A 16,169-nucleotide genomic window follows, 5' to 3' on the forward strand; every position below is an offset into this window, starting at 1 on the left:
ATGTTGTCCAAGGGAAGGGTATTAGGACCCATAGGGCATTGGCACCAGTGTCGTTGCAGAGCAATGTGTGATTAAGTGCCTTGCTCAAGGACACAACACGTTCTTTCAGCTGGGGCTCAAGCTCACGACCTTCAGGTCGCTAGTCCAATGCCTTAATCGCTTGGCCACGTGCCCACACAGAAAAAAGATAGAAAGCTCTGTAAATACAGTATGTTAGGCAGAATCTGTAGAAAGATAAAGAAAATTAACATTACAGGTTTTATTAAGATTCACTTAGAGTTAATTAGTGAAGAAAATTACTCTTCTTCAATAGAGCAAATAGAAGCATGATCTTAAAATCATTTCCTGAAATTAAAAAAAAAGGAAATGAGACCATCAGGTCAGCCAAACCAATTTTACAGCCTATCTGATTTTCTTTACTATTAAGTCAGGCCTAGTTTCACTTCTAAGGGATTGTGACAATATGTGGTTAGGGCAGACTCCGACTAGTCTGGGAAACAGTTTATTGGCAAATCAACTGATGCTTTTAAGGGAAGCATTAGAGTGTGGATAAACGATAAGAAAACGGTAATTAAGAGATAGACCACCCATGCTAGCAAAATTTCCTGTTGCACTAGATGTGTTGTTCTGCTATTAGGAGTTCAGCATCCAATGAATATACAAAAGACATTAAGTAAGACATTAAGCCCAGTAAGGTTCTATCCAATACAATCATATTTCATATATCAGAGACTCTACATATATTCTTACACAATTGCTATTTTTCTCTTAATCAAATTTTAGTTTATGAGCAACAGATATAAACAGAATCTGTGTCCTTACTGTTTCAAATTCAGAATCCTTAATTCTCTTAAATGCATCAACAACGAATTCCACATGGAACCAATTATTAGCCAGTTCTTGTCTCTGGCTTTCAGATGTCATTCGACACAGACTTTCTGTTATAGCTACCTGTAAGTTATAATCTGTAATACAGAATTAAGTCAATTCACAAACTGGAGAAAACATGTGACATTCACCGTTGTTGGATCTGACTGTTATTTTCACTGCAGTTTAACAATTAATTGTCTGCTTGTATTTTATATAATTACTTATAAACAAGTAATTGTTTACTATGCATCCTAATGGTCACAGTCTGTATATTCAGTTATTCAATGTGTCTCCTAGTGGTTATATTGATATAGGTTTGGAGAGTTCTAGAAGTTTCTCTTGGTGCTACCTTACTTGAATGAGGGTACCTCATTGGTTGACTCTTATCTCCTAATTTGAATGGAATTTTCCTTAATCTATGTAGTATAAAGAACTGCACCACAAGGCAGCACCATCTTAGTTCTTTCTGGTTCTATCTCCCTTTGCTTAGCAAACCTCTATCACTGTCCATTTCAATTTTCTTTTGTTCTATCAATGCCTAATAAAACAATCATGAAGCAACAAGTTTTGTGCTTCTTTCCTTACTTCTGAAACAATCTTGGATTAAAAAAATCAGAATACGACAACTGGCATAGTCGGCAGCAGGATATTGCGAAATTTAAGGACTTGGACAATCACAGACAAAATGGAATTTTTAGCATACAACATTTTAGAGCACAACAAATGGGGTAAGAACTTCCTCTCTTCCAATTTCTCTGAAAGAAAACTAGTTCTGACCAATATCATTATATGGAAATTAGGATTGAGGAATACTGCGTTGCTATTTTGGAAAAAAAAACAGATCTGTAAAAATCAAGACGAGCACTGAAATTAATATCAGGCTTGGCCATACAAGCTGGTAGGGTATGGTAGAATTTCGGTTGCAAGTCAATCTATTTCAGTCACACAACAATCTATTTCAATACCTAGTGAAATTATTTGGATCGATTGATGTGAAAAAATGCAAAAGAAAGGTAAAACTTAGGATAAATACAAAAACAGCACAATTGAGATAGTAAAAAGTCCAAAGAACAAAATGTCTGCATTAACCGAAGGAGTGAAGAAACAACACAGTAAACAAGTTGATGTGCATTGTACAGAGCTCAGATGAAAACTAAAACAATATGGAGAAACTGAGCAGGGATCTCAGAGGGTCAAGTCCTGCCAGTGACGTTGCCAATGATACTACTTCTGAAGCTCCGCCTTGGAAAATATCTCCTACATTGAACAGTCTTTGGAGACAGAGACACAATATGAACTCCAAGGAATTACAGGATGGACATGACATGGATTCTACAGTGGCTCCAAGTGCCTTAAGTGAGAATGATAGCGATGAAACAAGAATGATGCCTACGTCAAGTCAAGTTTATTGTCATAGAAACACAGAAAATAGGTGCAGGAGTAGGCCATTCGGCCCTTCGAGCCTGCACCACCATTCAGTACGATCATGGCTGATCATCCAACTCAGAACCCTGTACCTGCCTTCTCTCCATACTCCCTGATCCCTTTAGCCACAAGGGCCATATCCAATTCCCTCTTAAATATAGACAATGAATTGGCCTCAGCTGTTTCCTGTGGCAGAGAATTCCACAGATTCACCACTCTCTGTGTGAAGAAGTTTTTCCTCATCTCGGTCCTAAAAGGCTTCCCCTTTATCCTCAAACTGTGACCCCTCGTTATGGACTTCTCCAACATCGGGAACAACCTTCCTACATCTAACCTGTCCAATCCCTTTAGAATTTTATACGTTTCAATAAGATCCCCCCTCAATCTTCTAAATTCCAGAGAGTATAAGCCTAGCCGATCCAGACTTTCATCATATGAAAGTCCTGCCATCCCAGGAATCAATCTGGTGAACCTCCTTTGTACTCCCTCTATGGCAAGAACGTCTTTCCTCAGATTAGGGGACCAAAACTGCACACAATACTCCAGGTGTGGTCTCACCAAGGCCTTGTACAACTGCAGTAGTACACCTCCCTGCTCCTGTACTCGAATCCTCTTGCTATGAATGCCAGCATACCATTCGCCTTTTTCACCGCCTGCTGTACCTGCATGCCCACTTTCAATGACTGGTGTACAATGACACCCAGGTCTCGTTGCACCTCCCCATTTCCTGATCGGCCACCATTCAGATAATAATCTGTTTTCCTGTTCTTGCCACCAAAGTGGATAACTTCACATTTATCCACATTAAATTGCATCTGCCATGAATTTGCCCACTCACCTAACCTATCCAAGTCATCCTGCATCCTCTTAGCATCCTCCTCACAGCTAACATTGCCGCCCAGCTTCGTGTCATCCGCAAACTTGGAGATGCTGCATTTAATTCCCTCGTCTAAGTCATTAATATATATTGTAAACAACTGGGGTCCCAGCACTGAGCCTTGCGGTACCCCACTCGTCACTGCCTGCCATTCTGAAAAGGTCCTGTTTATTCCCACTCTTTGCTTCCTGTCTGCCAACCAATTCTCTATCCACATCAATACCATACCCCCAATACCGTGTGCTTTAAGTTTGCACACTAATCTCCTGTGTGGGACCTTGTCAAAAGCCTTTTGAAAATCCAAATATACCACATCCACTGGTTCTCTCCTATTCACTCTACTAGTTACATCCTCAAAAAATTCTATGAGGTTCATCAGACATGATTTTCCTTTCACAAATCCATGCTGAGTTTGTCCGATGATTTCACCGCTTTCCAAATGTGCTGTTATCACATCTTTGATAACTGACTCTAGCATTTTCCCCACCACCGATGTTAGGCTAACCAGTCTATAATTCCCCGATTTCTCTCTCCTCCTTATTTAAAAAGCGGGGTTACATTAGCCACCCTCCAATCCTCAGGAACTAGTCCAGAATCTAAAGAGTTTTGAAAAATTATCACTAATGCATCCACTATTTCTTGGGCTACTTCCTTAAGCACTCTGGGATGCAGACCATCTGGCCCTGGGGTTTTATCTGCCTTTAATCCCTTCAATTTACCTAACACCACTTCCCTACTAACATGTATTTTCCTCAGTTCCTCCATCTCACTGAACCCTCTGTCCCCTACTATTTCCGGAAGATTATTTATGTCCTCCTTAGTGAAGACAGAACCAAAGTAGTTATTCAATTGGTCTGCCATGTCCTTGTTCCCCATGATCAATTCACCTGTTTCTGACTGTAAGGGACCTACATTTGTCTTAACCGATCTTTTTCTTTTCACATATCTATAAAAACTTTTACAGTCAGTTTTTAATGTTCACTGCCAGTTTTCTCTCATAATCTTTTTTCCCTTTCCTAATTAAGCCCTTTGTCCTCCTCTGCTGGACTCTGAGTTTCTCCCAGTCCTCAGGTATGCCGCTTTTTCTGGCTAATTTGTATGTTTCGTCTTTGGAATTGATACTATCCTTAATTTCTCTTGTCAGCCACGGGTGCACTACCTTCCCTGGTTTATTCTTTTGCCAAACTGGGATGAACAATTGTTGCAGTTCATCCATGCGATCTTTAAATGCTTGCCGTTGAATATCCACCGTCAACTCTTTAAGTATCATTTGCCAGTCTATCTTAGCTAATTCACATCTCTTACCTTCAAAGTTACCCTTCTTTAAGTTCAGAACCTTTGTTACTGAATTAACTATGTCACTCTCCATCTTAATGAAGAATTCCACCATATTATGGTCACTCTTACCCAAAGGGCCTCGCATGACAAGATTGCTAACTAACCCTTCCTCATTGCTCAATACCCAGTCCGGAATGGCCTGTTTCTACCATCATGCTTGATCATATTTTGAACGTTCAACATCCACACTCAGCCTCTCAAATAACAGACACATGCTGGTCCAAGTGGTGTTCTGTTCTTGAGACACCAAATATCACCATTCAAAGAGCGAGTCCAGCGAATCCAACTACACTGTTGCCATTGGACATAGAAGACTATGATGACTATGACTGTGCAAGAGAAATAACAAGCATGAAGATGCAAATTATTATTAAAAAGTCATCTTTATCGAACCAAGATCTGATTCTGTACACTAATGGCAATGATTGAGAGAGTAATTTGAACGGCTGGATAGGCCATTGTCTCTGGAACTGAACTGTTGGTATCAGGAAGCATAGTTCCTGGTACCTCTGCGCAACAAGCAGAACTAAAAGGTTTGGTCGAAGCCTGTAAATTGGCAGAAGAAAGATCAGCTAATATCTACACTGATTCTCAAAATGCTTTTGAAGTTGTTTATGATTTTGGAAACTTAAAGAGACAAAGAGGATTTCTCATGACTGTAAGAACTCCAATCAAGAATGTCCAACTGGAACAAAAACTTATGGATGTCATAAAACTGCCACCAAAAGTTGCTGTTTTAAAATATAGTATCATCAAGCAGGTGTGAGGTGTTGCACTTTGGGAGGACAAACCAGGGTGGAATTACACGGTGAGTGGTAAGGCATTGAGAAGTGCAGTAGGCAGAGGGTCCTGGGAACACAGATCCATAATTCCTTGACAGTGGCATCACAGGTAGATGGGTTTGTGAAGAAAACTTTTGGCACATTGGCCTTCATAATTTGAAGTACTGAGTATAGGATTTGGACTGTTCTGTTGTCATTTTGGTCACCTACCTACAGGTAATATATCAGTAAGATTGAAAGAGTGCTGTGAAAATTTACAAGGATGTTGCCGGGACTTGAGGACTCGAGTTATTGGGAAAGGTTGAATAGGTTAGAATATTATTCTCTGGAGCGTAAAACAATGAGGGGAGATTTGATAGAGGTACACAAAATTATAAGGGGTATAGATAGGGCAAATACAAACAGGGCATTTTCCACTGAGGTTGCGTGAGACTAGGGCTTGAGGTCATGTGCTAAAAGTAAAAGGTGAAATGTTTAAGGGGAACATAAGGTGGAGCTCCTTCACTGAGAGAGTGGCGAGAAGGTGGAACGAGCTGCCTGCAAAAGTGACGGATGCATTTTCGATTTCAACATTTAAAAGAAATTTGGATAGGCACATTAATGGTCTAGGTGCAGGTCAATGGGACCAAGCAAATTAATAATTCGGCATGGACTAGACGGACCAAAGTGCCCGTTGCTGTTCTGTGGTGTTCCAGAGTGAATGAAGTACTTTGTTTCTACATGGACTATGTAGTTACCATAACTGATTAATAAAGGCTGTACGGCTGGAGATCAATCATCTCAGCCACAGGACATTTGTATTTGAGCTCCCTGGGTAATATCCTAGAACCAACTGTGACCATCCTTTAATCCTAATGTCAGAGAAGGGGTATTCACTGATGACTGCACAACTTTCAGCACCACTCACTACTTGTCAGACATTGAATCACTCCACAGTCAAATGCAATAAGGCCTGAACAATATCCAGGCCAATAAGTGACAACAAATATTCGGTCCACACAAGTGTTAGGAAATGACAATACCCAATGAGAGAAGATCTAGCTATTATATCACCATTCAATGCTATTACCATCATTGATCAGAAATCAAACTAAATTAGCAATATACTGTACACAATGTGGCTACAAGAACAGGTCATTCCTGTGGCAAGTTATTTTTTAACTTCCCAAAAGCTGTCCACCATCTAAAATTTAGTCAGGAGCATGATAAAATACTCTCCATTTGCCTGGATGAGTGCAGCTTCAATAACACTCAAGACCTTGACACCATTCAGGACAAAGTAGCCCACTCAACAGGCACCCCATATACAACCATTCACACATTTCACCACCCACACACTGTACCATCTACAGAATTCACTGCAACAACTCACCAAGCCTCCTCAGGCAGCACTTTCCAAGTATATGACCTCTACCAGCTAGAAGGATCATTATCATCATCAGGTGCCATGCCATGTTTGAGCTTTGACTGCCATGGCCCATACACTCCTGTTTTGGGTCAAGTGGATCAATTCATTGGTATTCATTTGCAGTTCTCTGGCTGCTCTCTCCATCATCATTTGTCTTTGCCTTCCTCTTGCTTTCTTCCCTTCAATCTTTCCCATAATTACCGTGCACTCTAACTCCTCTTTCCTAATCACATGTCCAATGAAGTTACGTTGCCTTTTCATGATCTCATACATTATTTCTCTTTTTGTGCTTGCTCTGTTCATGACATCCTCGTTAGATATTCCTTTCATCCTTGATATTCTTTGCATCCTCCTCAAAAACCACATTTCTGCTGCTTCAATTCGTTTCCTCATGTTACTAGATATTGTCCAACATTCTGAGCAATATAACATAACTGGATAAACGTAACATTTCAGTATTCTGAGGCAGGTTGTCATGCCTAGTCTAGTATTGGTCAGTATACTCCTCATTCTCGTAAAGGTGTCTTTTGCCACCCCTATTCTTCTTTTGATGTCCATGTCGCACCAGCCATCTGATGTCACCCAGCTTCCTAATTAGCAAAAGTTCTGTACTTATTTTATGTCTTCCCCATTTAGTCTCAGGCTACAGAAAGGATTCTCCTTCTTTTTGGATATCACCATACATTCTATCTTTTTGCAATTGATAGATAGACCCATTTTTGCAACTCCCTATTGTCTGTACTGCCACTTCTGGTAGGTGTGCCCTGCTGGTGGAGCAGAACATATTCAGGAATTATAACAGAGAAGTCCAGCCTGTTCTGTGGGTACAATTACATCAAACTGTTGTTTGACAGGTATGTGATACCATTTTCCAAAATTAGACATATTAGTCCTGAAATGTTTGTGAGAAGGACTCTGCAAGGGCAATTGATCCAGAAGCAAAGTTGGCAGTTACAAATTGGGTGTCTAAGACACTGCAGGATATTCACCAATTGCTGCAGTTAGTATACAACTGAATGGCTTGTCAGAATATTTGAGAGTGTATTTAAGAATCAACCAAGTTGCCTCATTTGACCTAGTGTGCTAGAATAGGCAAGGGTAGTAAATTTCCTTTCCTGAAGGATCCGGGACAAATCATCACATATGTATCCAGAGCCCAGGAGTGTGCGCCCACACAAATATAGATCCACCTGGGAAGTACTCTCTGCCATATCTAGAGAGAGCATCCGCCCAGGAAAAGTATATTTACCAAGAGCTCAAATAAATATAAGTTATGTTCAAATCTCTAAGACAATAGTTTTTTTTTACTTCTGATGCACTTAATTATGTGAATGCAAAATTACCGCTTGCTGGAATTTAAGCTCTAGAAACATAGAAATATAGAAAACCTACAGCACAATACAGGCCCTTCGGCCCACAAAGTTGTGCCAAACATATCCCTACCTTAGAAATTACTAGGCTTACCTATAGCCCTCTATTTTTCTAAGCTCCGTGTACCTATCCAAAAGTCTCTTAAAAGAACCTATCGTATCCACCTCCACCACCATTGCCGGCAGCCCATTCCATGCACTCACCACTCTGAGTAAAAAACTTACCCCTGAGATCTCCTCTGTACCTGCTCCCCAGCATGTTAAACCTGTGTCCTCTAGTGGCAACCACTTCAGCCCTGGGAAAAAGCCTCTGCCTATCAACACGATCAATGCCTCTCATCATCTTATACACCTCTATCAGGTCACCTCTCATCCTCCATCGCTGCAAGGAGAAAAGGCCGAGTTCACTCAACCTATTCTCATAAGGCATGCTCCCCAATCCAGGCAACATCCTTGGAAATCTCCTCTGCACCCTTTCTATAGCTTCCACATCCTTCCTGTAGTGAGGTGACCAGAACTGAGCACAATACTCCAAGTGGGGTCTGACCAGGGTCCTATATAGCTGCAACATTACCTCTTGGCTCCTAAATTCAATTCCACGATTGATGAAGTCCAATACACTGTACGCCTTCTTAACCACAGAGTCAACCTGCACAACTGCTTTGAGTGTCCTATGGACTCGGACCCCAAGATCCCTCTGATCCTCCACACTGCCAAGAGTCTTACCATTAATACTATACCCTGCCATCATATTTGACCTACGAAAATGAACCACTTCACACTTATCTGGGTTGAACTCCATCTGCTACTTCTCAGCCCAGTTTTGCATCCTATGAATGTCCTGCTGTAACCTCTGACAGCCCTCCACATTATCCACAACACCTCCAACCTTTGTGTCATCAGCAAACTTACTAACCCATCCCTCCACTTCCTCATCCAGGTCACTTATAAAAATCACAAAGAGTAAGGGCCCCAGAACAGATCCCTGAAGCACACCACTGGTCACCGACCTCCATGCAGAATATGACCCATCTACAACCACTCTTTACCTTCTGTGGGTAAGCCAGTTCTGGATCCACAAAGCAATGTCCCCTTGGATCCCATGCCTCCTTACTTCCTCAATAAGCCTTGCATGGGGTACCTTATCAAATGCCTTGCTGAAATCCATATACACGACACCTACTACTCTTTCTTCATCAATGTGTTTAGTCACATCCTCAAAAAATTCAATCAGGCTCGTAATGCACGACCTGCCCTTGACAAAGCCATGCTGACTATTTTTAATCGTATTAAGCATCTCCAAATGTTCATTAATCCTGCCTCTTGGGATCTTCTCCATCAACTTACCAACCAGTGAGGTAAGACTCACTGGTCTATAATTTCCTGGGCTATCTTTACTCTCTTTCTTGAATAAAGGAATAACATCCACAACCCTCCAATCCTCCGGACCCTCCCCTGTCCCCATTGATGATGTAAAGATCATCGCCAGAGGCTCAGCAATCTCCTCCCTCGCCTCCCACAGTAGCCTGGGGTACATCTCATCCGGTCCCAGCAACTTATCCAACTTGATGCTTTCCAAAAGCTTCAGCACATCCTTTCTTAATATCTACATACTCAAGCTTTTCAGTCAGCTGCAAGTCATCACTACAATGACCAAGATCCTTTTCCACAGTGAATACTGAAGTATTCATTAAGTACCTCTGCTATTTCCTCCAGTTCCATACACACTTTCCCACTGTCACACTTGATAGGTCCGATTCTTTCGCGTCTTATCCTTTTGCTCTTCACATACTTGTAGAATGCCTTGGGGTTTTCTTTAATCCTGCCCGCCAAGACCTTCTCATGGCCCCTTCTGGCTCTCCTAATTTCATTCTTAAGCTCCTTCCTATTAGCCTTATAATCTTCTAGATCTCTAACATTACCTAGCTCTCTGAACCTTTTGTAAGCTTTCCTTTTCTTCTTGACTGGATTTATTACAGCCTTTGTACACCATGGTTCCTGTACCCTACCATAACTTCCCTGTTTCATTGGAACGTACCTATGCAGAACTCCAAACAAATATCCCCTGAACATTTGCCACATATCTTCCATACTTTTCCCTGAGAGCATCTGTTTCCAATTTAAGCTTCCAATTTCCTGCCTGATAGCCTCATAATTCCCCTTACTCCAATTAAACGCTTTTCTAACTTGTCTGTTCCTATCTCTCTTTAATGCTACTGTAAAGGAGATAGAATTATGATCAATATCTCCAAAATGCTCTCCCACTGAGAGATCTGACACGTGACCAGGTTCATTTCCCAATACCAAATCAAGTACAGCCTCTCCTCTTGCAGGCTTATCTACATATTGTGTCAAGAAACCTTCCTGAACACACCTAACAAACTCCACCCCATCTAAAGCCCTTGCTCTAGGGAGATGCCAATCAATATTTGGGAAATTAAAATCTCCCATCATGACAACTCTGTTATTATTACACCTTTCCAGGATCTGTTTCCCTATCTGCTCCTTGATATCTCTGTTACTATTGGGCGGCCTATAAGAAACACCCATTAAAGTTATTGACCCTTTTCTGTTCCTAACCTCCATCCACAGAGACTCCGTAGACAATCCCTCCATGGCGTACACCTTTTCTGCAGTCGTGACACTATCTCTGATCAACAGTGCCACTCCCCCACCTCTTTTGCCTCTCTACCTGTCCTTTCTGAAACATCTAAAACCCATCACTTGAAGTAACCATTCCTGTCCCTGAGCCATCCAAGTCTCTGTAATGGCCACCACATCATATCTCCAAGGACTGATCCACGCTCTTAAGTTCATCCGCTTTGTTCACAATGCTACTTGCATTAAAATAGACACATCTCAAACTTCCGGTCTGAGCGCGTCCCTTCTCTATCACCTGCCTATCCTCCCTCTTGCACTGTCTACAAGCTTTCTCTATTTGTGAGCCAACCTCCCTTCCCCAGTCTCTTCAGTTTGGTTCCCAACCCCAACAATTCTAATTTAAACTCTTCCCAGTAGCCATTTAAACAGAGATGAGGAGAAATTTTTTTTAGCCAGAGGGTCATGGATTTATGGAATTCGTTGCCACATACAGCTGTGGAGGCCTGATCATTGAGGGTGTTTAAGGAGAAGATTGATAGGTATCTAATTAATCAGGGTATCAAGGGATATGTGGAAAAAGCTGGAAATTGGAACTAGATGGGAGAATAGTTTAGCTCAAGGTGGAGTGGTGGAGCAGACTCAATAGGCCGAATGGCCTACTTCTGCTCCTTTGTCTTGTGATCTTAGCAAACCTCCCCACCACGATATTTGTCCCCCTGGGGTTCAAGTGCAACCCGTCCTTTTTGTACAGGTCACACCTGCCCCAAAAGAGGTCCCAATGATCCAGAAATCTGAATTCCTGCTCCATGCTCCAATCCCTCAGCCACGCATTTATCCTCCACCTCATTCTATTCCTATTCTCACCTTCGCGTGGCACAAGCAGTAATCCCGAGATGACTACCTTTGTGGTCCTACTTCTCAACTTCCTTCCTAACTCCCTGTAGTCTTTTTTCAGGACCTCTTCCCTTTTCCTACCTATGTCATTGGTACCAATATGTACCACGACCTCTGGCTTTTCTCCCTCCCACTGCAGGATATCTTGGATGCGATCTGAAACATCCCGGACCCTGGCACCTGGGAGGCAAAGTACCATCCGAGTTTCTTTACTGCGTCCACAGAATCGCCTGTCTGACCGCCTAACTATAGAGTCCCCTATCACTACTGCCTTCCTCTTCCTTTCCCTACCCTTCTGAACCACAGGCACGGCCGCTGTCGCTTCCCCCAGGTAGGCTGTTCCCCCCCCCCACCAACAGTACTCAAATAGGAGTACTTATTGTCAAGGGGTACAACCACAGGGGTACTCTTTAGTACCTGACTCTTCCCCTTCTCTCTCCTGACTGTGACCCACTTGTCTGTCTCCCGTAGCCCCAGTGTGACCACCAGTGTGACTCCTTTCTATCATCTCCTATTAGCATCAAGATCTCTTCAATTATTTAATTTAACCACATACTACACAAAGGGTATTATACACATTTTAGCAAAATATATGAGAAAAGAGTTCCTGGAAATTATTCATGTTCAACAAGAGGGGATGCTGGGTCTATAAACATTATTTCTGCACTCCTAAATTTCAATTACTAGTTCAAATAAAATATTTGTCTTACCACCAGCATCTAATATCCTTTTCCCAAAATCATTCCTGGAAAACAAATAAAATTATTTAGTATACGCTGAAATCTCATAATCAAACTTCCTTCATTGGGTGCCTTATAATGCTAGGTTAAGGAGGACCAGGGATCGGGAAAAACTGAGCTCAGATTCAGGTACTTGCTCCAGGGAGGATATGCAATGCTCCTCAGTGGTGAAAACAGATGCACATGTTAAGAAGTGGATCTATAATATGGTCCAAGAAGCTTGTGTTTTGTGGGTATTGGTTCTGTGGACAGGATATGTACCCTTCAAAGAGGCATGTTTTCCATTTTACCATCCCATTCTGACCTCTCTGTCTGTGATCTTCTGTAGTGTTATATCAAGACCAAATGAAAGCTCAAAAAACAATGCATCAACTTCTGTCTGGGCACATTGCTGCATTCTGGACTCAACGTCCAATTCTCAAACTTTCGATAAAATTCTCTTTTTTGTTTTTATTAGAAGCATTTCTGCCTGTCATCCCAGACCCAAAAAATTCACTGTTTCTCTTCCCACTGATGAACTTGTGTAATGTTATGTTTTAGTTTTCAGATTTCCAGCTTTATTTATTTATATGTGGGATGGTCAAATTAATCTAAAAATTGATCTCAAGAACACAGTCATATGGTACAGAGAAAGGCTCTTCAGACCACCATGCCCATGCCAGTACAAGATTGCCTGCCTCCAGCACCCCATTCAGGAAGTATGTTCCAGATTTCCAATCACCTCTAAGTGAAAAAAGTTCTTTCTCAGACCTGCTCGAAATTGCCTACCTGTGCCATCTAGTTATAGATACCTCTGCTACAGGTCATATACCTCTACCTATCAAGTCTATGGTATTTACAGTTGTGATGTATGACTGTGAGAGCTATTAGTAAGGCTGAATACAAAAGAATCGATGCCTTTGAACTTGGACGCTGGAGGAAAGTGTTAAGAGTTCTTTGGACAGCAAGAAGATCCAACAAATCAATACTTGAAGAAATACAGCCAGACTACTCACTAGGAGGCTTAATTATGAGACAAAAGCTCAAATATTTTGGCCACATCATGAGGATTCCTTGGAGAAGACTCTCATGTTAGGTAAATCAGAAAGTAAAAAAGGAGAGGACGACAGAGGCTACAATGGATAGATAATATTGTACTTAGACAATGCACACGACCTTGGGGGATCCTAGAGAGACAGTTTCCAACAAGAAGGCTTGGCGTGCAGGAGTCCGTGAGGTCACATAGAGTCGGACTCAACTTAACAACTGAACAACAACAAACCTATGCCTCTCATAATTTTATATATACCCATCAGGTGCCCTTTCAGTCTTCTCCCCTCCCTCCAATAAAAAAACTACCTATGAAGTATCTCCTCACAGATGAAATACTCCACACGTTACATCAGTTGGATCTCTTCTGCATCCTCTCCAATGCAGTCAGACTGCAGAAAATACTATAATTGTAGCTTAACTGCATATACAGTCATGAGTTTCCAGCATGACACAGTGTATTATATTCAGATGAAGTTTTAGCTGTGACCTTTCATAAAAAGGAATGATGTTACCTGCTGAACTCTTACAAACATCTTCACAACAAATAAAATCCTAAACCTAAAGCACAGAAATAAAAATAAACTAAAATAAAGCAAGCAACCCAAAACTCTTTCTAGTAATGCTCCATTACTTGTGATGTTTCTCTTTTACAGGAAATTGATCTATAATGCAAACTGTATGATTTCAAAAGATACAAGGAATAAAATAGCTTAAATTACATTGTACTAAAGTTAAATTCACAATTCTCCTGCAAACTTGCAAAGTGACCAATCAATGCGCTGCAGGAATCAAATGCTCATACATGCCTGGTAGTGCTGGCTGGAAACATCATTAATCAGAAAACACAGCATAATTAATTACTCACATCAGAAGCTGCATTTCTGAAGATAACAGGACCCTTTTTCTGTCCTCATATAACATCTGATTAAGCATTATGTTCATCTTCCTAATAGCCTGCATTTAGAAATGAACTCAAAATTAACAAGAGACATTTGTTAATATATTCAGAATCAGAATCAGGTTTAATTCACCAACATGTGTCGTGAAAATGCAAAAATGTTAGGCAATTCATTCTTTGGAAATGCCTATCCTTTAAGATATTTCACTTCAGCCTGCAGAAACATTTAATTTATGGATTGGAAGACTGAACTAACCATTTTCAATCCCTATAATTTGTTTAGTTCTCCAGCCTTAAACATCAGGCCTCTAATTCAATTGTCTACAATTAAACCAGAATGTTCTCCACTATGAAGCTGAATATGATAAATTAGGTATTCACCACATATCCTCAATCAACTAGACTGCTCCTTTTCAGTAACATCACGTATTGCTACATCTACTTTAGTGAATCCTATCTTGCTATAAAGATGTTCAAATTCTCCAAGTATTTTGCCCATTATTCTTATCTGATCTACAACATATGTAATTTCCTCCTTAGGCTTTTTTTTGCTGCTGAGGAGCACAAACCTGGTATCACCCAATACCCACAGTTACATGCAGTACCATATCCTTTCTTTAGTGCAGGATAATGTCTAGCTAGTAAATACTTAATGTAGCAATTTGTGCATATTTTGTCTTACCTCCTCTTGAACGTAAATATTAACACAGTCATTAGTGACTACAGAGCCTATGCGATAAAGGAACATATCAAGAACCTGACATCTCCCTGTTGGGAAAAAAGGCATTAGTCCACTCCAGAGACTCAAGCTTAAGAATATGGTTGGCACTGTTAATGTTATGCTGAGTATGGTCTTGCAACAGCTGTGTTTTGCAGAAGAGATTTTAAACCCAGGTTCAAGGATTACATGAGTTACCACACATCCTGACCAATGTAAATGTCTCAATTAACATTTCTAAAAAGTATTACATTAAGTTGCTGGTTGAGGGTGATGATAGTGTATTTGCTATCTGTCCTACATTACCACAATAACTATGATCTAAAAGTATTTAAATGACAAATTAAGTACTTAAATTAAGGTTTACTGAGAGGAACAAGAGAACACTAATGCAACAAATAAAAAAGAAAAACTTGGTCTAAACTGAAATCTGAAGATCCATCATTGGTTAAACATCTGCTGCTTAAAAACAAGGCATTTATGGCCTGAAGTACTAGAATTAAAATCCAGAGATTATAAAGTGCATAAATTAAAGAGGCGGTGTTATTTCTTTAGATAAGCTTTAGTTAGTTATTTCATTTAATGCAAGAAACATCATGAACAAAGCAAATGAGCTTAGAGCGTAGATCAGTACTTGGAGCTATGATGCTGTGTCCATTACAGGGACTTGGATGGTTCAGGGGCAGGAATGGCTACTTAGAGTGCCAGGCTTTAGATATTTCAGTAAGGACAGGGAGGGAGGCAAAAGAGGTGGAGGGCGTGGCACTGCTGATCAGAGATAGTGACACGGCTGCAGAAAAGGAGGAAGTCATGGAGGGATTGTCTGCTGAGTATGTGTGGGTGGAAGTTAGAAACAATAACTCTACTGGGTGTTTTTTTATAGACCATCAATAGTAACAGGGACATTGAGGAGCAGATAGGGAGACAGATTCTGGAAAAGTGTAATAATAACAGGGTTGTCGTGGTAGGAGATTTTAATTTCCCAAATATTGATTGGCATCTCCCTAGAGTAAGGGATTTAGATGGGGTGGAGTTTGTTAAGTGTGGTCAGGAAGGTTTCCTGACACAATATCTAGATAAACCTACAAGAGGAAGGGCTGTACTTGATCTGGTATTGGAAAATGAACCTGGTCAGATGTCAGGTCTCTCAGTGGGAGAGCATTTTGGAGATAGTGATCACAATTCTATCTTTTTTACCACAGCATTTGAGAGGGAT

The 16,169-nt window shown here is 40.9% G+C and overlaps 1 protein-coding gene across 1 annotated transcript in view; it reads right to left on the reverse strand.

Moving 5' to 3' along the window:
* Positions 1-768: 768 nt before the first annotated feature.
* The window catches only part of LOC134357895 (synaptonemal complex protein 2-like), a 58,532-nt gene continuing 43,131 nt past the window's right edge, over positions 769-16,169 (reverse strand). The window contains exon 4 of the mRNA XM_063069651.1: positions 769-965. Within this exon, the coding sequence (XP_062925721.1) occupies positions 769-965 (197 nt within the window). The remainder of the gene's footprint in view (positions 966-16,169) is intronic.

Source organism: Mobula hypostoma, chromosome 2, assembly GCF_963921235.1.
Source record: "Mobula hypostoma chromosome 2, sMobHyp1.1, whole genome shotgun sequence".
Lineage (NCBI taxonomy): Eukaryota > Metazoa > Chordata > Chondrichthyes > Myliobatiformes > Myliobatidae > Mobula > Mobula hypostoma.